This window comes from Oxyura jamaicensis, chromosome 15, assembly GCF_011077185.1.
Source record: "Oxyura jamaicensis isolate SHBP4307 breed ruddy duck chromosome 15, BPBGC_Ojam_1.0, whole genome shotgun sequence".
NCBI lineage: Eukaryota > Metazoa > Chordata > Aves > Anseriformes > Anatidae > Oxyura > Oxyura jamaicensis.
The window spans coordinates 81831-104942 of NC_048907.1; the positions used below are offsets into that span (position 1 = coordinate 81831).

A 23112-nucleotide genomic window follows, 5' to 3' on the forward strand; every position below is an offset into this window, starting at 1 on the left:
CATTATGCATTGTACTTGTAGCTAAAACAACATCTATCACACCATTGTTTTGTCTACTGCTGAGCAATTGCTGGCACAACATCAAGACTTCCTCCAACCCCCACCCCAAGCCAGTAAGGTGGGGGTGGGCAAGAAGTGGGGACAGGACATCACCAGGGCAGCTGACCTAAGCCAACCAAAGGGATATTCCATACCATATGATGCCACACTCAGCAATAAAAGGTAGGAAAGGGGAAGGGGGAGCTCTCATTATGAAGATGTCTGTCCTTACAAAATAATGCTATGTGTAGTGAGGCCCTGCTTCCAGGGGTGCTTGTTGATGGGAAGTAGCAATTTTTTTTTCTCTCTCTGTGCTACTTCACAGACTTTGCTTGCTTTTTCCTGCCTCTTCCTTTTTCCTTTAATTTTCCTTTTTTTTTTTTTTTCCTCCTTTTCTTCTCCCCCTCTTCTGAGGAGGAGGGGGAATAAGAGAGCAGTTGTGGTAGAGATTAGCTGCCCAGCAAGGTAAAACCACCACAACATTACATTATATAAATCTGTATTAATATAAAACTTTTCAGACTTACCAAAAAGAAAACATATTAAATTATTATTAAATAATTCTACAAATCTGTCCTAGTTATAGGTCACATGCTGCCCCCGGCTGGACATAGCACCCACAAGGAAAAGATAGAAATGTGGCCTGTTATTTCAGGGTATGTAGTCATTTTTTAAAGAACTTAGTCCTAGCTGTATTTCTAGGGTTGCATTACAATAAAAAGTATGGGCTGTATGGAGATTTACATATAAGCACTATTTCATCTTCTAAACTTTGAAGTTAGTGAGTAACACAGCTGAGTATCTGCACCTCAGCAGCAACACTTACCTATGATGTTATGGCGGCAGTGAGGACAGGTATGATGCTGCAATAACCAAGGATCCACACATTTCTTGTGAAATCGGTGAGTGCAGGGAATGACACGCAGCTCCTACAGGAACAGATAAAGGGACATGAAGAGTACTGGTGCCTAATGAGTGAATCCTCACAGATTATTCCTACTTTTTTCAACCTAGCTACTGAACAGATTTGGAGTTCCTAATCTCCCCAGACTAATTCCTAGTCTTAAAGCAAAAATCATTACATATCTTTGATCACTTTGACAACCCATTTCTGAAATGCCTTCATTTCCAACATACCTTTTATGAAATGAGTGAATCAAAAATGCACAATATTCAATGTGAGAGCATGAATAAACTTAGACGTTGACATAACTGTTTTCTGTTCAATTCTCCAGACTTCCCCTTCTCATTCCTTATAACTGATTTGCCTTTTTGACTGCCACAAAGTACTGAGTTGCTTTCATAAAGCTATCGAGAACGTTCTCAAGATCTTGCTCCAGAATGGTGATGCTCACCTCACAACCCATCACCATATACATGTGAAGTTACCCTTTGCTCTTCCCTTCCCTATGTGCATCACTTCACACTGAAGTTCATGCATGAATCTACAGTCCAGTCAGTTTTGAAGAGCCTTTTTGAAGTTTTTGTCTGCCATCATCTTTGCTACTCTAACTTCCTATCAGCTAACTACGTTAAACTTCTACAAGCTACATTAAATCGTAGCTTGTAGCACTCAAATATTGCACCTTTAAAGAGTATGGATCTTTTATGAATCATTTCAGCCTAAAATGTCCCCAACTCATTTTTAAATGGAAGTTTAAAACTTATTGATTGCTTCTATTCTAAGGCGCCTACCTTCTATTTCATCCTTTCATTATTTCCTCTGTATAGGACCAGGTCAGAGAAGGCAAGCATTGACATCAATGTAGATATGTTAACTAGGAGCTGAAAACCAGTTCCTAAACCTTGGCAAGAGCCCTGCTTCTCCTCTGCTTTCTCAGTAGTGCTCTGTACTTGACACTTTCAAGACCAGGTACCATCAAAGCTTGAGAAGCAAAACACAAAACGTATCCCTTATGTCCAACAGAGCTTGCATGTACCATCACCTTAGATAGCATACAATTTGTTAAGAATACCCAGAGAATTAAATGCTGAGGCTACCCTGACTTTACCTGTTCTTCCTCAAAAAAAGCAGCTTGACAGAAGTATCAACTTGAAAAATGAGATCCCTTTCACCTCTCACAGAATCATCTAGGTTGGAAGAGACCTCCAAGATCACTGAGTCCAACCTCTGACCTAACACTAACAAGTCCTCCACTAAACTAAGCTCTACATCTAAACGTCTTTTAAAGACCTCCAGGGATGGTGACTGAACCACTTCCCTGGGCAGCCCATTCCAATGCCTAACAGCCCTTTCAGTAAAGAAGTTCTTCCTAATATCCAACCTAAACCTCCCCTGATGCAACTTTAGCCCATTCCCCCTCGTCCTGGGCATGTGGGAGAATAGACCAACCCCCACCTCACTACAGCCTCCTTTAAGGTACCTATAGAGAGGGATAAGGTCGCCCCTGAGCCTCCTCTTCTCCAGACTGAACCATCACAGCTCCCTCAGCCACTCCTTATAAGACTTGTTCTCCAGACCCCTCACCAACTTCATTGCCCTTCTCTGGACTCACTCAAGCACCTCAATGTCCTCCTTGTAGAGAGGGGCCCAAAGCAGAATACAGTACCTGAGGTATGGCCTCACCAGAGCCGAGTACAGGGGTCAGTCACTTCCCTAGCCCTGCTGGCCACACCGTTTCTTATGCAAGCCAGGATGTTGTTGGCCTTCTTGGCCACCTGAGTACACTGCTGGCTCATATTCAGCTGACTATCAAACAATACTCCCAGGTCATTCTCTGCCAGGCAGCTTTCTAACCACTCATCTCCCAGCCTGTAGCGCTGCTTGGGGTTGTTGTGCACCAGCTGCAGGACCCGGCACTTGGCCTTGTTGAACTTCTTATGGTTGGCCTCAGCCCATTGGTCCAGCCTATCCAGATCCTCCTGCAGAGCCTTCCTACCCTCAAGCAGATCAACACATGCACCTAACTTAGTGTTGTCTGCAAACTTACTGAGGGTGCACTCGACCCCGTCATCATCCAGATCATCAATAAAGATATTAAAGAGAACTGGCCCCAGTACTGTGCCCTGGGGGACTCCACTAGTGACCGGCCTCCAACTGGATTTAACTCCATTCACCACGACTCTCTGGGCCCAGCTACCCAGCCAGTTTCTAACCCAATGAAGCATATGCCAGTCCAAGCCAAGAGCAGCCAGTTTCTTGAGGGGAATGCTGTGGGAAATGGTGTCAAAAGCTTTACTGAAGTCAAGGTAGACCACATCCACAGCCTTTCCCTCATCCACCAAGCGCGTCACTTTGTCATAGGAGATCAGGTTTGTCAAGCAGGACCTGCCTTTCATAAACCCATGCTGACTGGGCCTGATCGCCTGCTTGCCCTGCAAGTGCCGCGTGATGACACTCAAAATAATCTGCTCCATGAGCTTCCCTGGCACTGAGGTCAAACTAACAGGCCTATAGTTTCCCGGGTCAACCTTCCAGCCCTTCTTGTAGGTGGGCGTCACTCTTGCTAGCCACCAGTCAACTGGGATCTTCCCTGATAGCCAGGACTGCTGATAAATGATGGAAAGCAGCTTGGCCAGCTCTTCCGCCAGTTCTCTCAGCGCCCTCAGGTGGATCCCATCCAGCCCCATTGACTTGCATACATCTAAGTGCTGTAGCAGATCGCCAACCATTTCCTCGTGGATTGTGAGGGCGACATCCTGCTCCCCATCCACTTCCACCAGCTCAAAAGTTCTTTAGATTTTCATTGGCAGCTGCGGAATGCATTTGAGGCTGAGTTGGCTACTCAGTGGAATTCATCTGGCAAATGGCACAACCTCAATATACAATGCATCTCACAACCAGCCATATATCACAATGCTAAAGTAAATCAGCTACTTTCTCAGTTTACACTGAAGAAACCATCTATCCTTTACCTCCCCATCAATGTACTTCTCCAAGCAGATGGCACAGTCGGAGGTGGAGCTGCTACTTAGTGTATCCAGTGCACCACAGCTATCTTCCCGGTGTCCCTTACTTTTGGACTTAAACTTCCTGGTCTCCATTTTTTCCAGTGCTTGCACTGCAAGCCTGTTCATGGAATTCTAGAACAGAAGAAGAAGAAGAAGAAGAAAAAAAAAGGCAATGCTGCTGCATATGAAACTGTAGTGTAGTAGCAGAGAAACACTGCCATATCAAATTAATGTATCTTACCAAATCACATCAGGCCCAAACTAAGGTACAACTTAATAAATGAAGCAGAGAGTATCCTATTTAGAATTTAGATCAGAAGCCTCATGAAAAGAATGTATGCCACCTGCAGTAGTGAGAATGATGAGCTGCTTTGGATTGAAACAGGGTGAAAGTGCTCACAATTGGGATACACTGCAACTGTTCAATTGATAGGCAACAACGATACAAGGCATCACACAGGATGTGGTCAGGTGCTTTTTAAAACTGTAAATATTGACTGTAATGCCACATTATTCTGCTACGACCGTATTACCAGAAACAGTACTTCAGACAGGGATTAAAATGAAATGCTACTGAATGAACTGCATCATTCTCCCAGCAATTTGATCAGTAAGACAGTTAAAAAGGGGGTGGATTACTTTTCACTATAGAATTTATCATCTCTCTTTCTGAGACTCATACTATGTGCTGTTGGCTCATAACATCTTTGAATTCCTACTCAGCATGTCCAAGGCAATATTTCTAAACATCTGTTGGGCTTTGCATTCCTTTTACATGTATATCCATGCACTGGACTGTTTAAAACTACAAACTTCCATCAGCTTCCATTTGCTTTCCCTTTCACGTTTAACAGGACAAACTCAAAATATCTCATCTAGAGTTACTCCTAAACAAACTTTTTACCTTGCAACCTTCTCCGATGAAGAATCAAAAGATATTATTCTATTGAAAAGAGTTGTGGTTTCTTCTCATTCATTCCTGATATTCTCCTCACAATACATCATTTGAGCTTGGACTTCTGTTGAAGCACACTAGTGTTACTGATAAATCAGCCTCTGAAAAAACAGAAATGCTCTTCCTTCCCAAAGGCTAAATGGACTGCTTCTGTACTCATTTAATTTCTGCATTTAACTGAAGAGACATCACAGGTCAATGTAGCTATCATTTAAAGACATTTCCAAATCTTTTCAAAGGTCTAAATCTATAAATAAAACCCTTTCCACAAAGATGGCTATTCTAAGTTAGTGTCCTGTATTCCCAAAGGCAGCAAGTAAATTCTACGATAAAGTAAAAGGCAAATTACAGTATTCGATAAATATACCATTACTGCTCTTACCTGACTACGTCGCTGTTTCAGTTTAATCTTGACAAGAAGAATGAGGCAAACAAGAGACACAACCACAAAGAAGGCCAGGAAAATTCCCATATCAAAGTACTCGGTGGGTTGCTTAAAAATCAAAACAAAAATATTTTGTACATGTACACAGTGACAATGTCAAAATTCAATGCACTCTGTTCATTAAATAGGATTCAATGACACAAAACCTGGAGTATCTATGTCACTGCAATTGAATGAAATACACAGAACGCCAATCATGACACGTCAGATTCACAGTGTCTCTGAACTGATTCTACAAAAAAATAAAAGCTTTTTTTTTTTTTTAACTGAATCACACTAGTAAAAATTTTTATGGGTTATTGCTTTCCTTGTATATCTAAGCAACTAAAAATCAATATATGAGTCTTCAGTGACGGTACACTTCTCACATTTCTTAATGGAAATACTCCATAAAAATAAAACAAAAGCAAAATGGTAACTGGGTCATTGTTGACCTCTAGCTTTGTTCTCCTGTAAACTACATGCAGTGGTGTTCAAAAAAATATCTGGAAAAACAATTTTATATTAAAATTACAAATATAAGATATCAAATAATTAACCCATGGTTAAAACACCACACACAAAATATTAATTAAGATACCTACTTGATGAATCTGAACTACCAGGTGTGTTTAATAACTAATTTATTTAAGAAAAAGGAAAGTCTCTATTATATAATTTTTAGCTGTTTATAAATGTAGAAATATCTATATGAAAGACATCAGGTGTCACACTGTGGAAACTACACTTACATCCAGTGTAGCTACTTGTTCACAGTGCAATTGCTCACTTTATTTAGGTCAACAGAATTTCTCATCTATTATTGCTCATCAGGAGCATCAAAACAACACTCAGTGCACAGTAGTGTAATACCTAGATAAAGTTTCTTGAAGACTCACCCGTGGTGGGCGATGCTGAATCCTTGCTCGTGCAACTTTCTGCTTGTTAACTATGTTCATTAGCTTGACAGCATCAGCACCCTTCACATATACCACTGGTCTCTTCAGAGGGTCTTCTAAGCCCTGGTTGAGCTAAAACAACAGTAACAAAAAAAGTCTACTCAGAAGGCACATTTCAAGACAACTACCTTTCTTCTGAAATGCCTCACCCCTGTGCCTGGGAAGATCACGGAGCAGATCCTCCTGGAAGACATGTTCAGGCATGCACGAGATAAAGAGGTGATTCAAGACAGCCAGCATGGCTTCACCAAAGGCAGATCTTGCCTAACCAATCTGGTGGCCTTCTATGATGGAGTGATAGCATCGGTGGACAAAGGAAGGGCAATGCATATCATCTACCTGGACTTGAATAAAGGCTTTGATGTGATCCCTTACCACATTCTTCTGGATTTGAAGGATGGACTGTTAGGTGGATAAAGAATTGGTTGGCTGGTTGCAGCCAAAGGGTTGTGGTCAACGGTTTTATGTCTGGGTGTAGGCCGATCACAAGTGGTGTCCCTCAGGGGTCAGTCTTGGGACCAGTGCTCTTCAACATCTTTATCGATGACATAGATGATGGAATCGAGTGCACCCTCAGCAAGTTTGCAGATGATACCAAGCTGAGCAGTGCAGTTGATACAACAGAAGGAAGGGATGCCATCCAGAAGGACCTGGACAGGCTGGAGAAGTGGGTGAAAACCTGATGAGGTTCAACAAGACGAAGTGCAAGGTGTTGTACTTGGGCAATCCCAGGTATTTATACAGACTGGGCGAAGAAGAACTTGAGAGTAGCCCTGCGGAGAAGGACTTGAGCATCCTGGTGGATGGATGAGAAGCTGGACTACTCTGCTCTTGTGAGACCCCATCTGGAATACTGTGTGCAGGCCTGGGACAAGAAGGATGTGGAGCTCTTGGAACAAGTCCAGAGAAGGGCCACTAAGATGATCAGAGGGCTGGAGCACCTCTCCTATGTAGAAAGGTTGAAGGAAATGGGCTTGTTTAGCTTGGAGAAGAGAAGGCTCTGGGGAGACCTCATTACGGCCTTCCAGTACTTGAAGGGAACGTATAAACAGGAGGGTGAATGCCTGTTTGTATGTGTTGATAGTGATAGAACAAGGGGGGATGGTTTTAAACTAAGACAGGGGAGATTTAGGTTAGAAATTAGAAGAAAGCTTTTCACTCGGAGGGTGGTGAGGCACTGGAACAGGTTGCCCAGAGAGGTTGTGGATGCCCCATCCCTGGAGGCATTCAAGGCCTGGATGTGGCTCTGGGCAGCCTGCTCTAGTGGTTGGCAACCCTGCCCAGAGCAGGGGGGTTGAAACTAGATGATCTTTAAGGTCCTTTTCAACCCAGGCCATTCTATGATTCTATGACACTGGCGAATGGATGGAAGAGTAAAGGAATATGAATGTGGAATGGATTCAAACACCCATTGCTCTCTTCTAGCAAAAACTAAAGTGTTTGCTCAAGTGTGAATTAAACTTTTTAGTGTTAAACTTTTGAATTAAGCTGTTTTTTACTGAATAAAGCTAAGATGTGAGGATAAACAAATGTTATTTCTGAACAGCAGCTTTAACTAAACTGTACTAGGTGCCAGTGCATATATTAATACTGTCACATGTTAAAACCCGTAAGGAAGAAGAGTAAAAATCTTCACATTCCAATAAAAAATTACCTTAGTATACTACTATTTTCTGAACTTTTGATTATTTCAACTTTGCAATTTTTTTATTCACATAAAATTTTTTGGCTTCCTGTACAATCTAATGTCAAGAGTATGAATTCCTGTGTTCTTTGTTCCTTACCAATTCGTTGAAGTCCATACTTTCTGCTGCATAACTCAGCAAGCTTATTCAAATAGCTATTTGGACTCTATCAATTACTGGAGATGTAGGAGTAGATATACTAATTCACCCTGAAATTGCCTTCCAGGTTCAGCTGAGCTAGAGTGAAAGGCTAGATCATGGAACTGTAAAATAACATGGGTAGGAAGAGACCTCAGGAGTCCAACCTCCTGGTCAAAGTAGGGTGTTCTCATGCTTTATCCAGCCAGTTCTTGAAAACCTTCAAGCACGCGCAACTTCTGTGGGCACTAAATCCATAACAATCTCCTAAACTATATACCAGATAAGAGAATAAAAAGACAACAGAATTGATCTGTTACAGAATGGCACCACATTATAAAGTCAAGTAACTTACTGTGACCCAGAAGAAAAATCTTACTATAGACAATGATTGATACAAGATAATCACTGACAATTAGATATAAATGGTATAGGGAAAGGAATGAGATGACAGGAATGTAAGCAAATTGAACAAGGTCACAGATCATAGAAAGGCTTGGGTTGGAAAGGACTTTAGTGATCATTTAACTCCAACCCCCCTGCCATAGGCAGGGATGCCCCCCCCAAAAAAAGAGTAGCATATGGCAGAGATACCATATCTACACTGTGTCGATATCTACCTGCTGGTTTGGCTAAATCATGTAGAAATTACCAATTGACTGGTCTATCATCCTGCTTACAAAGTATTGTTTAATCTGTCCAGATGATGGTTACAGATTTCACCACAACTTTAAAACACAATCTTCTGATTGTTTAACTGGGTTTCTGAAAACGTTGATCAAGCTATTTTTAAGACAGACATATTCTGAAGAACTCAAAAGTAGCTGAATTACTCAATCCAACCCAGGGATCCTACACATCTGAAAGGCTTGCTAGCCTAAGGCCAAATTCAATCACTGTCCCTATATTCCCAGACACATATTCTCTCTCAAGCTTTCTTGTCTAGGAATGAGTTACCTCCTTCCCCAGTAGCTTTTGCACACTGATGCTGTTACTCCCCTTCACATTATGCAAAATTAAAACCAAGAAACAAATCTGACTTCACAGAACAAATTCTAAAAATAAAGCTTAGTTCTTAGTCTATAGCAAGATACTCAAATCTATGGGAATTAAACCCATGAAATCTCTTTAATTTTATTCATACACCCGAAATATTCAATCATCCACTAGACTAATTTCCCAAATACTGGGCACAGTTGCACCCAGTTAATTAGCAAGAGTCAAGGAAGGAGAGCTGTTGTTGGTAGATGGAAGTCAACAAGAGGCAGTAACGGAGCTTTGCAAGTTCTGAGATGAATGACAGAAACTAATTAGAAGCTGTAATACAGAGAAAAAAATGAAAACAAAAATCTTTGTGCAGATAATTTTTCTGCGTATAAAGTGGAGAAAATGGTACCTGAGAATGTTTGCAAAATTAAGTCTGTAGCCTTGATGTACAGGCAGACCAAAGTTCTCAAAACATCTATTGCAGAATCTGCATTTCTTTGTCCAACAGATGCTCATTTCATAATTAAAGCCAGCTTTTTAAATGTAAACATAGATGGTCTCTCTTTTCCCCAAGAAATTCAATGTACTTGAAAACATTCTGCTCACTTGTTTCTGCTGTATCTCTATGACAACAAAATAAAACTGAAACAAATGCAGACTATTTTCATGCTTGTTAAGCTTCTTCTCTGTACTCAAATAATTCAGAATTGGCTGCTAGGATCTTGTCAAAGTTTCTCACAGAACTATTAGTTTACCCATCTAAAATTGAAGTAATATAGAACCCCCCCCCAAAAAAAAGAAAAGCTCTAATTGTCCATTATACTTAGGCCAGAATACATGAACTGTGAACAAGAAAAAATATGTGTAAGTTTTGTAAGAATCTGTTTGAACAAGCTTTGAAAGCCATTTTGCAATCTCAAAAATGATGGATGCTCAACAATACTACTGGTCACAAGCTGCGTTCTGTACACAGAGCTACACAAAGAAATCCTTCTTGACTGGAGGGCCAAAAAAAAATGCCTTTATCCTTTCTCAGAAACTTAGTACCAGTCCTGGACTCTGTATTCTAACAAAGGCTAGAAGAAAAATAAGTCCCCAAAACTCTCCTCTGTCTACCATTCTCAGCACGTCCATTGCTTCTTGTCTGCCAGAGGATGAGTAGGAAATCCACAGCACCATGGTAGCTAGGGTCAGAATCTGCATGTCATGATGTAAGTGTGCTCTGAGACCTGTATGGTCTCAAGTCCTGCCTCAGTACTTCTAAAAGAACGCAGCAGAGGTTATAATAAAACTAGGCTCCCTTGTTCATACCTAGCCTCCCTTGTTCATACCTGATCAATGGCATCTGGGTTTTCAGAAACATCAAAGATAACTGCCGTGGCTCCTCGTTGCACTGCTCTTTTTGCCTGTGAAAAGAAAGACAGCATCCTCAGACTCATCCCAAAGACCACTTCTTACCTCATAAACTAGTCTCTCTACTCATCTCCAGATAATGAACTTAACGCTGTGTGTTTCTGTGTAGTTAAAACAAATAACAGAGTAATTTCAAACATTAGAGTTACTGAACCAACATGGAACTGTAGTTAAACATCACTATAAGTTCTGCAATCTCTCTGCCCGTTCCCACTCAAGGTCCTTCAACAGAATTTAAAATGAATTCAAATATGAATTATACCCTCTAAAGACTTTAAATATAGAACTTTTAAAATTATTTTTTTTCTCCATATTACTTGGAAGCACCATTAAAACAACCTACCCCGTGATCTGGGGTAGATATACAAGCTCACTGGTGTAGAATATAAAGGTGGACTAGGTTCTTTACACCTTTTAAATGTCCTAGGTCATCCTCTCTCACAGTCATGAAGAACTCTAGGTATCACAATCTGTGTACAAAGTGCCTGATTTCTTGTCCTCATCAGAGAATAATGCTTTTTCTGACCACTAGAGGTCAGAACTGTTGCATAAAACATTTCTTATGCAAATCAGAACTTTGTTATAAGATTAGTTGTTTAAATACGAGGCTTTTAATCTAATACAGTCCAAAGCTGGAGTTACCAACAGCACAGAAGAGATATTAGAATATATTCAAATTCTCTATGATAGATAAAACACTATTTAAACCACCTAGGCTAAGGTATTTTTACCAGTTTCTGCCAGTGTGCCTCTCTACATTCCACTGAAGTGTTGCTCAGTGGCTCAATAGAGCGAACAATCTCGGTGACTTCAAAACTGTTACTACCTTTATTGGATGCAGACTGCAAGTAACTATTTCTCTGAGCAGGGATAGCTGCCACCATCACGGAATAAACAAGGTTACACTGGCTCTTCACAGAGACTAGCAAAACCTGAACTTAAACATAAGAAAGTGGTAGATTACTCAGCATTTTACTAAGAAGACTGTTGGCCAGGTCAGGGCTGTTAGTTTGAACATCTTTGGGTTATTTTCTTTGCTGTACATAGCAAAGCCAATCAGACAGTACACAAGGGAAAACAACTCCCAAACAGGGTCTCTATCTCAGCCCAGCAGGTATTTGTCCTCTTTGAAGTCAGCACACCTGGCTAATCACTAATAGCTGTTGGGGAGGAAAAGTTGAAAGGAATCTCCATTGAAGAGATATGGCCCTGAGGTGAAAACTCATCCAAGTTTCCCTAAGAGGCATATTTTACAGACACGCAGCATATGCAGAATTGTTCAGGATATTTAGATTGTTCTTTCAGAATGGTCAGCCAACAAGCAAAGCACTTTGATCTTTGAATATATATTTTACGAGAATTTGTACGTTGGTTCATAAAACAAACAAACAACTCATTTTGTGAACATACTGAATAAACAGTTTACAGTACAGCAATTCATTAAGTTTCCACCAAGACAAAATCTCTATTTCTTACGCTGTACTGCAAAATCAGGTGTTTGAAATGTAAAGTACCAACTAAGTTCAAAAATTGTGCTGGACAGAATGGTAACATTCTTTTCAAGTTTATCAAACTTAAAATTAAGCAGTGTGAGACCATTGGAAAGAAATCCAAGTAACACAGCTTGAAACACTTTCTATAAGACCCTTCAAAAATAGTGTTGTACTTGTCAGAACGACCTCCCTTACTGTTCCACCTGTATTTCACCTCTCACAGAATCATCTAGGTTGGAAGAGACCTCCAAGATCACTGAGTCCAACCTCTGACCTAACACTAACAAGTCCTCCACTAAACTAAGCTCTACATCTAAACGTCTTTTAAAGACCTCCAGGGATGGTGACTGAACCACTTCCCTGGGCAGCCCATTCCAATGCCTAACAGCCCTTTCAGTAAAGAAGTTCTTCCTAATATCCAACCTAAACCTCCCCTGATGCAACTTTAGCCCATTCCCCCTCGTCCTGGGCATGTGGGAGAATAGACCAACCCCCACCTCACTACAGCCTCCTTTAAGGTACCTATAGAGAGGGATAAGGTCACCCCTCAGCCTCCTCCAGACTGAACCATCCCAGCTCCCTCTCAAATAACAACTTTGTCACTGGAATATTATGGTATTTTTGGTACCAGTACCATGAAAAGACTTAAATACTCAAATAGTATAATTCATCATTACCACTGTGTTCCTTCTGCTGTAAAATTATTGAGTTCCACTCCTCCAGAATGCATACAGTACCAGCACTGCATAGATTTAAAGGGGCTTTTCAGGGGTGAGGGAAGAAGGGTCTTTTGGGGGCAGGTGAATGAAAATAATGGGGAACAGAGGCATACCTTCGTGTTCTAGAAGCAGTGAATATTGTTCTAAAGAGCAAGTAAAAAAACGTCTCTGAACTATGCATGGTTATGAGCTTAGTGGACTCATTGCTGCAGCTCTGTCCCTACAGCTCTGTGGTGACCTACACTTCTGAACTGGCTCTAGATGCGAGCACTTGTATCCAGGCTCCGGTCCCTCTGCATAAACTTTAGCACGCTCAGCTTGCTGGATGAAGACAGATTCAACCTCCTCCTTAACTCCAACACTAACACCTGGGGCGAGGTCAGTGCTGCCCTGCCGCGGGAAGCCGCCGCAGCCCGTGCCGCAGCCCGTGCCGCAGCCCCTCCACCCCCGCCGGGCAGGGCGGCAGGCGCGGCTCGAGGCAACGCCGGCACGGGACCCCCACTCACGCAGCTGGAGCGAGTTCAGCCCTCTGCCGCTTCCACTTTCTTCTTCAAACTCGCTAAGCTACTTCAACACCGGCAAACCGCAAGCAGCAATTGCGGACGAGCTCCGAGCAAAGACGACGCGACCCGCCTTTCAACAGCCCCGCTCGGCTACCCCGCCCGCTCCGCGCCCGCGCCACCACCCCCTAGGCGCTGCACTGATGGGCCCGTGGGGCCACCGGCGCCCTTCCGCCCCACCCCGGGAAGTGACGTGATGCCCAGGGCCGCAGGGCAGCCGGCGGGCCCGGGGGCTTCAGTGCTGGTCTCAGGGAAAGTGGCTGGGCGCGCTCTTGGGAAGAGTCCTCAGCCTCTCGCCCGAGTTACCAGAGAGCCTGGCCCTCTGTGAGTCCGGGGTACTAACGAGGCTTGCTCGCACGACGGGACTCCGCAGGGGAGGCTGGTGGCAGGGCGAGCCCTGAGCTTCCCGCTCCGGCACTGCCCGCGCTCTGCTCCGCCGCTTGGCGGCAGCCCGGCCTGACCTTCCAGGTTTCGCTGGCAGGAGATCAGAGAGCAGCCGCAAACGCGCCACAGCCCGCCGCTTCTCGCCACCCCCTCTTCCTCCTTCTCGCCTCCTAAAACACGTTTTTAAAACCACAGCACTTTGTCGAGAAGCAAACGTGCGTGAGCAGGCCGTGGGCTGAGCGCAGACGCTTTTTTCATCCGCTGTTCGTCTCCTTATCTTCAGCTGGAGACAGGCACCTGCGGCCCCGCTGCCTGCCTGAAACCTCGCGGCTCCTCGGGAGGCACCCGGGTGTCCTCCTTCCTCTGCCCCTGACCGTGGGCAATTACAGCCAACGCGTCTTTCGAAATACCCCATCCACTCTCCGCAACAGTCAGGACAGTTCAAAATAACACAACCGATACAAATCCCACTTAAAATGATCCCAGTTTGTAACAGCCATGTGACTTTTTCGTTTTACGCTTAAAGAATGCCCCTAAATACATTTTTCTAAGCAAAGCAGCCAAAACCTAGATTTAAAAAGAAAGACAAGTAGATAGAGGGTGAGAAACAAAAGTTGTATTGGTACATGCTTTGCTTTTATAGTAACGATGGTCAAACCAACAGGTATTTCCTCAGGTCAATTCCCGTGCAATTGACAGAAAGCAGTAAAGAATGCCAGACATATCGTTTTCTGACGTTAGTTCTCTTCAATGGTGTAAAATAAATGACTTGCCACTGCATCACAGTGTTATTCCTCTTTTGTAAAAAGCAATTAAAAAAAAAATAATAACAATAATAATAATAAAAAAAGATAACTGCACTTTTAGCACTTCAAATGGTCACTCTGTTCATAATGACAGGAACCTTCCTATCTTTCTTTGCATTCAGAGTTCCAAAAGGCTACACTATAAAACAATGGACTCTGACATGTTTGCTCTACAAGGAAACTATATATATAGAAGCATCACCATCTTAGCTTTTTCTGTAAAGTGCTGCACATCCTGATTGGAGCTGCAGGGAATTTACGTTATTTTCTTTGTACATCTACAGCTAACTAACTGCTCGACATGCAGAAACATAAGGCTTAGTTTTGCAAAAATACTCATTTGAGAGTACTAAGCACACCTTTTTCCTAGAAGCAGGACTGAAGATGACAAGCAAACCCTGTACTGGCAATTCCTGAATTCTTTTGTCCTCAAGTACAGAAATAACAAAACACTAAATATAGGTTAGATATAAGTAGCTCTCTATATGATAGAGAAAAGACATCTGGTGTCAAGCACAACCTTCACTCCCTGTCTGAAACCACACTAATTTTTCTGGAAGGGAGACATGTTTTTTACAGGCAGCAACTACCTGTTACTGGCGTTTTCCCCTTGTGTTATATGTAATGATATAAAATAGTGATGCTTTGCACTTGCAACTTATGCCACTATAAGTGCTGTGGTTGGGAACTGCTTAACTTTAAAAACTATTTCTGGCAGCACACAGCTAGTCAGCAAGGGAGACCTGAAAAAAACTCTACACATCTGAAACAAACAAACAGAGAAAACAAAAATTATCATCAATTTCTTCTTTCATTATTAGGAATGAAGTTCCAAATGTGGATATTTGTTACAAAAACAAGGAGTCCTCCTGTATGCATCTTGTCATGATCACAAGTGGTAATCCCTAGAAGTGAAAAAGGTTCGTGCTGCTCACAGGGTTTCCCTCTTCCCCTATATGAGCCTGAATGAGCTCCCTGACTTTGTGTTCCCCAAATGAGCAAACTGAATAAGAAATCACAACCTGAATCTCAAACTGCTCATTGTATGAATGCAAAGATAACTGTGAGAAAGTCAAGTTTCTTTTTTTCATACATTTGTCCCTCCTTTACACCACCTCAATACTGATCTAAGTCTACTGGGAAGCCCTCACGGGTCTGCACACCTAAAGAAGGAAGAAAAAAAACTCCAGTTCTGGTTTTCAGGTCTTCTGTGCAGTGATAACTTTAGCACATTCCCTTCATAGACTTGTTTCAGAGTGCTCCAATAAACACAGCTATAATATAGCTAGAAGTCAACAAACCAAAGAGAAGACAGAGCAACAACCACCATTTTCAGCGGATGCAGGTAAAAGACTGGCCATGCAGAAGCACAATTAAGAGGGGAGGAATAAATCTTCAGAACTGCTGAAAAGGCAAAGGAACAGGATGAGGCTCATGTACCCCATGATAACATCATGGAGTGGTAATAGGCAAAGCAAAACACTTGATGAGGAATAACATGTATATTTAACATTTATCCTAGCAATATCAAAAAAAAAAAAAAAGTAGCAAAGCAAGTAGAGAGAATTTCAGTCCATAACTGCACTGAAAATGTTGCAGCAATATATGTCAACCATGACAGCAGCAAATACCGTAAGGTGTACTCCAACCTGGAATCACAGAATTGTTTGGTTCCATGAAGGGGGCATCCACTGGGCAACCTCTTCTGCCTCACCACCCTCATAGTAAAGAATTTCATTCTAATATCTAATGTAAATCAACTCTGTCTGTTTAATTTTAAAACCATTACCCCTTGTCATATCACTACATCCCCGGATGAAGCATTCTTGTAGGCCCCTTCAGGTAGTGGAAAGCCACTGTAAGGTCTCCCTGGGGCCTTCTCATCTCCAGGCTAAACAATCCCAGCTCTCTCAGCCTCGTTTCATAGGAGAGGTGCTCCACACCACAGGATAATCCATTCTAACTTTTATTGTGTGTGGATTTTACTTATATACAAACTCCATTTGAACTATGTTTTTCTGTGTTTCAAGTGCTGTGATTTATTTCCCCCTGAAAACACATGCAAAAATCATATTAGCACAGAACTACACATATATCCCTATTTGTCTCAATAACAAAAATAAAAGTGAATGAGTTTTATGAATATTAGTTCAATTTTAAATAAATATGTTCAAATCTTTGCAGCAGTTTCTATGGGATTATTTTTCTTTGTCTTTAACAAAATAGTACATAACAGGTTAAAACTGCTCCAAGAATATTTAAGTTAATCATAAACCAGGCATGGAACAATCAGACAAGTTAGTTGTGTCTTCCAATAAAAAAGCCAAAACAGAAAACAAATCTACTGTGTTTTGTGCATTAGTGATACTATAAAACTAAATGTAATAGGTAATGTGAATAGGCTGAAAATAAAAATAAAAGTCAAATGGCAAGGATAACAAAGATCTAGGGGTTCTAACAAAAAGAGATCAGCTCTGTTAGCATTTATTCAAACACATAATAGACATTTGACTTCTGTAACTGAATGTTGGACGCAGATGCCTCTAAAACAACTAAAATCATCAGAGATACAATACCCACCTTTTGATTTACCTTTCCTCAACCCCTTAAATATCACCAGCTTCCCACTTTAGCAGAAACCCTTTGCTGAAGGCTACTTTATACTCAGAGAAAAATGAAAACAGAAATATATGATGTCTACTACACATTTTTAAGGCCTTTTTTATTGTAAATACATTTTATTGCCTTCATCAATGTTTCTGCAGTGTTTTAATTTGCACAGAGATTGTCATAGCTCATTGAGAAGGCTGACAAAAAGTTACTTTTGAATGTATTTTAGGAGTATTTTTAGGCCTGCTCATTATGAACTCACTGTTGATAATCATTACCAATAACATGCATATTAAGTACTGTCTCAGATGAAAACATGAAAGAATTTACTAGACCCTGCAATTCAGAGAGGATGAGAGGCAACACATATGACAGAAGTGGGAGGAAAGTATCTCTTCATATATCCAGGCCCAGGGAAATTCTTATTATTACCTCAGAGGATAACAAAAAGATTTATAGAGCTTTGCATTCCTTTCCCGTGGGCCACACAAATACAGTAAGGAAGCAAGGACTTGCTTGATGAGACAAACTTTCATCCTGAGGGGACTGATAATTATGAAACAGGTGCACTGCTTCCTCTCATTCATTCCAATCAGGCAGGAGGACAGCAACAATCGAGACAATAAGGAGGTCTGCTACTTGCTGACATACTGTCAAGGTTTTGGCTGGGATAGGGTTAATTTTCTTCATCGTGGCTTGCATCATGCTGTGTTTCAGATTTGTGATGGAAATAGTACTGATAACAAACTGATAATTTAGTTGTTGCAGAGCAGAGCTCAACAGAGCCAAGGACTGTTCAGCTCCTGCTGCACAGCCAGCTAGGAGGCCACAAGGAGCTGGGGGTGACACAGTTGGGACAGCTGACCACAACTGTCCAAAGGGATGTCCCATCCATGTGGTGTCATGCTCAGCAATAACAGCTATAGTAAAGAAGGGGGGGGGGGGGGAACGACAACATTTGTAGTAATGACATCTTTCTTCCCCAAGGAGCTATTTTACATGATGAGCCCTGCTTTCCTGGAAGTGTCTGAACACCTGCCGGCTGCTGAGAAGTAGTGAATGAATTCTTTGTTTTGCTTTGCTTGAATGCACAGCTTTTGCTTTGCCTAGCAAACTCTCTTTAGCTCAATCCACAAGTTCTCACATTTTTACCTTTCCGATTCTCTCCTTCATCCCACCTGGAGAGAATGAGTGAGTGGCTGTGTGGTGCTGAGCTGCCTGCAGGTTCAATCAAACACATCTGCAAAGACCCTGCATGCTTGCAGAAACAAACATCTCAGAAACAAGCATCTCCTGCTCTGCTTTCTAGTGTGGCCCCATTCCAATAAATGTATTCGTTATTATGCAGCATTGTTAAAACCACCATAAGAAGATCCCCATTTAAGAGAAAAATCATACCAACGACATTAGCCTTCATTCATTACCTTTACTTCTTTGTCAGAGTCAGAATTCCCTCTCAATATACAGCCACATTTACATGTGAGGACATGACATTCTAATATAATAGATTGCTGAGAATAAATAAATTACAGATGAGAGAGAAGGACTGAGGCTTGGAACCATACGTGGGGAAATCAAAGTTCATTAATCACCGTTAGCTCTGCCATTTATATGAACATAGTAATGAATTACACATTTATTAAGACAGTAACTCAAAACCCTTAGTTGAAATGGTTATTAGTAGAGCCAGATTACTACCTATAAGTAAAAATACATATACATATATTTAATTTATATTCTAGATAAAACTGACAAGCTGAAGGGAGGAACAGATGCTTCAGAAGTATTTGCTGCTTGTGTAAAACCAGATATGTCTAGCCAGTCTAGCACTGTCCTCACAAATACTCTTACATTAAGAATTATGTATCTGTCTTCCTGGATTACCCTCTACAGATCATTCATACAACTCTAGGAATTATTTTCCTGGATGTTAGCGTACTGTAAATAAAAAATATTAATTATATCTATGGTACATGGTACATGAGGGAGTTGATTTATTCTCTGGGTTAAGAAAATGTTGAAGATTGGGAGAGAGGGATTGGCCAATGATTTAGGTGGTAACTACAGTACAGATGCCAGTGATCTGCTTTTAACAAACTATCTAACTCTATTCCATCAGGTGCCACCATGTACTATTAGCTAGTCCTCCAAAATAAGCAAGACTGGAAGCAGAAGAGTAAAGATACAGCATGCAGAAGACAGTCCTGTGGATCCCAAAAGCAAACCACTGCTTTCAGTCAGAACTCAGGGAAACAGCACAGCTGTAACAACTGCCACCTTTTTCTTTCTGTTTTAAAATACATCTCAAGCTTTTTTTTTCTCTTTTTTTTTTTTTTTGGGGGGGGGGGGCAGAAAATATGGCAACTGGTTTTCTCTAACTCTGTGCAGAGATCAGTGAATAGAATAGTCAAGAAAATTAATTTCTATGTTCTTATTTAGTTGATAACAGAGCCAGCCTGACCAAACTTGCACTCCACAGATGATAACAAATTGGGTGGAGTTGTTGACTCCATTGAGGGGGGTGAGGCCTTGAAGGGAGATCTGGACAAATTAGAGAGATGGGCAATCACAAACAGTATGAAGTTTAACAAGAAGTGTTGGATTCTGCACCTGAGAAGGGGCAACCCTGGTTATATGTCCAGACTGGGGGAAGAGATGATGGAGAACAGCCCTGCAGAAAGTGATCTGGGGGTTTTAATCGACAGCAAGCTGAAACATGAGCCAGCAGTGTGCCTTGGCAGCCAGGAGGGCCAGCCATATCCTGGGGTGCATCAAGCACGGCATTGCTAGACAGTCAAGGGAAGTGACTGTCCTGCTCTACTCTGTGCTGTTGAGGCCTCACCTTGAGTACTATGTGCAGTTCTGGGCACCACAGTATAAGAAAGATATAAAGCTGTTAGAGAGTGTCCAAAGGAGGGCAACAAAGATGGTGAAGGTCTAGAAGGGAAGACATATGAGGAGCAGCAGAAGTCACTTGGATTATTCAGCCTGGAGAAGAAGAGACTGAGGGGAAGGTGCTGATCTCTTTTCCCTGGTGACCAGTGATAGGACCCAAGGGAATGGCTCGAAGCTATGACAGAGGTGGTTCAGGCTACATATCAGGAGGATATCACCAAGAGGGTGGTTGTGCACTGGAACAGGTTCCCTAGGAAATGGTCACGGCACTGAGCCTGCCAGAGTTCAAGAAGCATTTGGACAACACTCGGACATATAGTATTATTTTTTGTGTGGTCCTTTGGGGACCCAGGAGTTGGACTTGAAAATCCTTGTGGGCCCTTTCTAACTTGGATATTCTATGATTCTACCATTCCTTCTGTCATCTTTTGAGGTTTTTCCCCCTTGGTTTCTCTATGAACTAAAAATTACTGAACTTGAGGCATATCTTCTGTTCAACCCAGCCCATCAGACCCAATATTCCATGTCAGAACTCTCCACATCATGGAGTTAGTGGTCATTAATCTGCCAGAAGAATGGCATTATGCAAACTGCATGAGGTCAAATCTTTTGTAGTTAATTCTTTCAGCAGTTATCTTTGGTCCTCTGAAAAAGGCAGTCAGTCTCTCACATAGTGTACTGATAACATGTAATCAACACTCACTAGCAATCAATTTGTGTATGTTGTGACTCTAAGGAATGTGATTTTTGATGGAAAGGTCCAGTGTCTTGATTTATTCCTCTGGAAAGCCAGGTCAAGGATTTCAACAATACTGATTGCAAGGGAATACAACTGAAGTGAGGAGGTTTTCATCTCCGATCTTGAAGAACTCTATTATAAACTGAGTAGGGGGTATGAACTGCATGCCACATTCTATGGATTGCAGCTATAAGTGTGCTGAAAAAGGCTCACATAGACACAGCATTAGATTTTCAATATGATAGAAATGGCATCACTTGAAACTGGGCAATAAAATCCAAAACAGTTTTGTGATATAACTGTGAAATCTGAATGGGTTGAAGCTTTTTGCTCTAAGCCAAGTGTAATCTCCTGTCAAGAAAAACATTATACTGGCTGCTAAAAATCAACTAAAATGGATATCACTATGTAAATGATTTTAGAAATACATCTGGAACACTATCTGCTAAAGTAAGCGAGGATATGTGTTCCCTATCGACGTTTGCCTATCCATAACTCAGTAGAAGCTATTTTGGGGGAAAAGAAAATATGTTATTTCATTAGCAGAATAAAACTTGTTTCTAGCCTAGACTCACAATTTTACTTGCAAAAGCAAGTAAGCATGAGCATATAAACATAAACAAAAGCAGGGAACATGAGCAACAGGCAAAGATATTCCAGTGTAAGTCTGCTGCACTCTGCTCATCATTGAGAATCTTGCACAAACCCCACAGCATTATGTGAATTATACTTTTTCATCACAGCAGACGAACTCATAAATCTCTTTTTCATCTCAGAACCACAGAACACTGACTAACAATTTCTGAACAATACAGGCATCCCTTGTATCTCCCCTACACTGCTATCACGCTCAGACAATCACCAAAAATACCTTGCCCCTTGAACCACCACTGTAGCTAGAAAGTCAGGCCACTGGCCAATTCTGCAGGGCACAGGAGGAAGGAGAAAAGGAGGAAAATCTACCTTACTAACAGCAAAAGTTACAAATTAACCAACTGATGCCTCAGCCCTGTTAATGTACAATTCCCCAGTAATTCCAGAAACATGGAGTTAAGCAAAGCGTAAGCAGGATGTCATTTCAAACCTTTTTTGAGATGAAGAAAAAGGAGCTTTCATATTCCTGCCTCAAAGCAAAAGCACACAGTATCACAACAAGAATGTGAAACCCCAAAGCACCACACTAACATAAAACCTTGTCCTGACTGGAATCCTCAACTCAGCTCCTCTGCCACTCTGGGATACATTTTATACATGTGTCCTATAGATACAGCATTATATGGCACTATGACAATTGCTTCAGCAATGAAGCAGCATAGAAAGTGCAAAGTGGTATTTTTAAATTTAAAAGTATAATCACCATTAAAAAAATAATACACTGTACTTCTGATTTAAGAAAAAAATCACCTCGTAGTATGTAATCACATCAACAATATATACCAATGTGATCCATACGACTTAGTACTGAGTGGCTCTCAGATAGTGAAAACAGGAGGAAAAAACACAAGTACCTCTCCTTTCTGGGATTAGGAAGAAACAACATGAAAGTCCATAGTCTTGACCAAGTAATAAGAATATGAAAAAGACATTCATTTAATCCTGAACACAGCCAAGCCTGCTGGTTCCAAATCTTTTGTGATACACTTCAATCAAAGGACCCCATTCCCAAAAACCTGCCTTCTGCTATCACAGACGATTCTGTGGGCCAACAGTCTTGTTGCTACAATAGGTCACAATCACAGAGAGAAGGGTGAGCACTGGAAAAGAGCACAGGAGGTGACTATGGTCTTGAACTATGTAACAGCACATTCAGCAAGAAATGGGCACTCACAACAATTGCTGGTAGAAATCCTGCTACATTTTATGAACAAGGATTCTTCAAGCTTTTTCAGGGAATGAGAATTCCTACACACAGTTGCCTCTAAAATTTAATAGTCACAAGCTGAGTGCATTTTGGAAGTTGTGTAGTAAAGAATCATACACTATAAAATACCACTGCAGCCAACCCAGATAATTATTAACTTTATCTTTGCATTGAAGCTGTACTACAAGTAGGTGAACTAGAAAGAGCATTGCAAAGGATAATTCAGTAGAGCATACATAACAGCATGCTGTAATGCAGAGAGAAGCCATTAAAAACAGAGGTATGGGAAGGTGCTGGAGGAATTATAAAGTTAGGACAACTAATTAACCTAGACCACTCCAAGAAACCATCCCTATAGTACCCAAATTGTGTGTACAATTAGAATGTTACAAGTTATTCCTATCACAAATAAACAAGGCAAATACAGAAAAAAATCTCTCCTCAGTGGTTTAAAAAGGATAGGATAGGATAGGATAGGATAGGATAGGATAGGATAGGATAGGATAGGATAGGATAGGATAGGATAGGATAGG

General features: G+C 41.4%; 1 protein-coding gene across 2 annotated transcripts in view; it reads right to left on the reverse strand.

The window, feature by feature from the left end:
- ZNRF3 (zinc and ring finger 3) overlaps positions 1-23112 on the reverse strand; it is a 42544-nt gene that overhangs the window by 5795 nt on the left and 13637 nt on the right. The window contains exons 1-6 of one of the 2 annotated variants that reach the window (XM_035340714.1): positions 12179-12315; positions 10431-10505; positions 6230-6361; positions 5289-5399; positions 3916-4083; positions 866-968 (exon numbers count right to left, since the gene is read on the reverse strand). In XM_035340714.1, coding sequence (XP_035196605.1) covers positions 866-968; positions 3916-4083; positions 5289-5399; positions 6230-6289 — 442 coding nt within the window. In that variant the 5' untranslated portion in view covers positions 6290-6361; positions 10431-10505; positions 12179-12315. Of the gene's footprint in view, positions 1-865; positions 969-3915; positions 4084-5288; positions 5400-6229; positions 6362-10430; positions 10506-12178; positions 12316-23112 lie in introns of those variants that run through there. The other variant, XM_035340713.1, reaches the window with a different exon arrangement.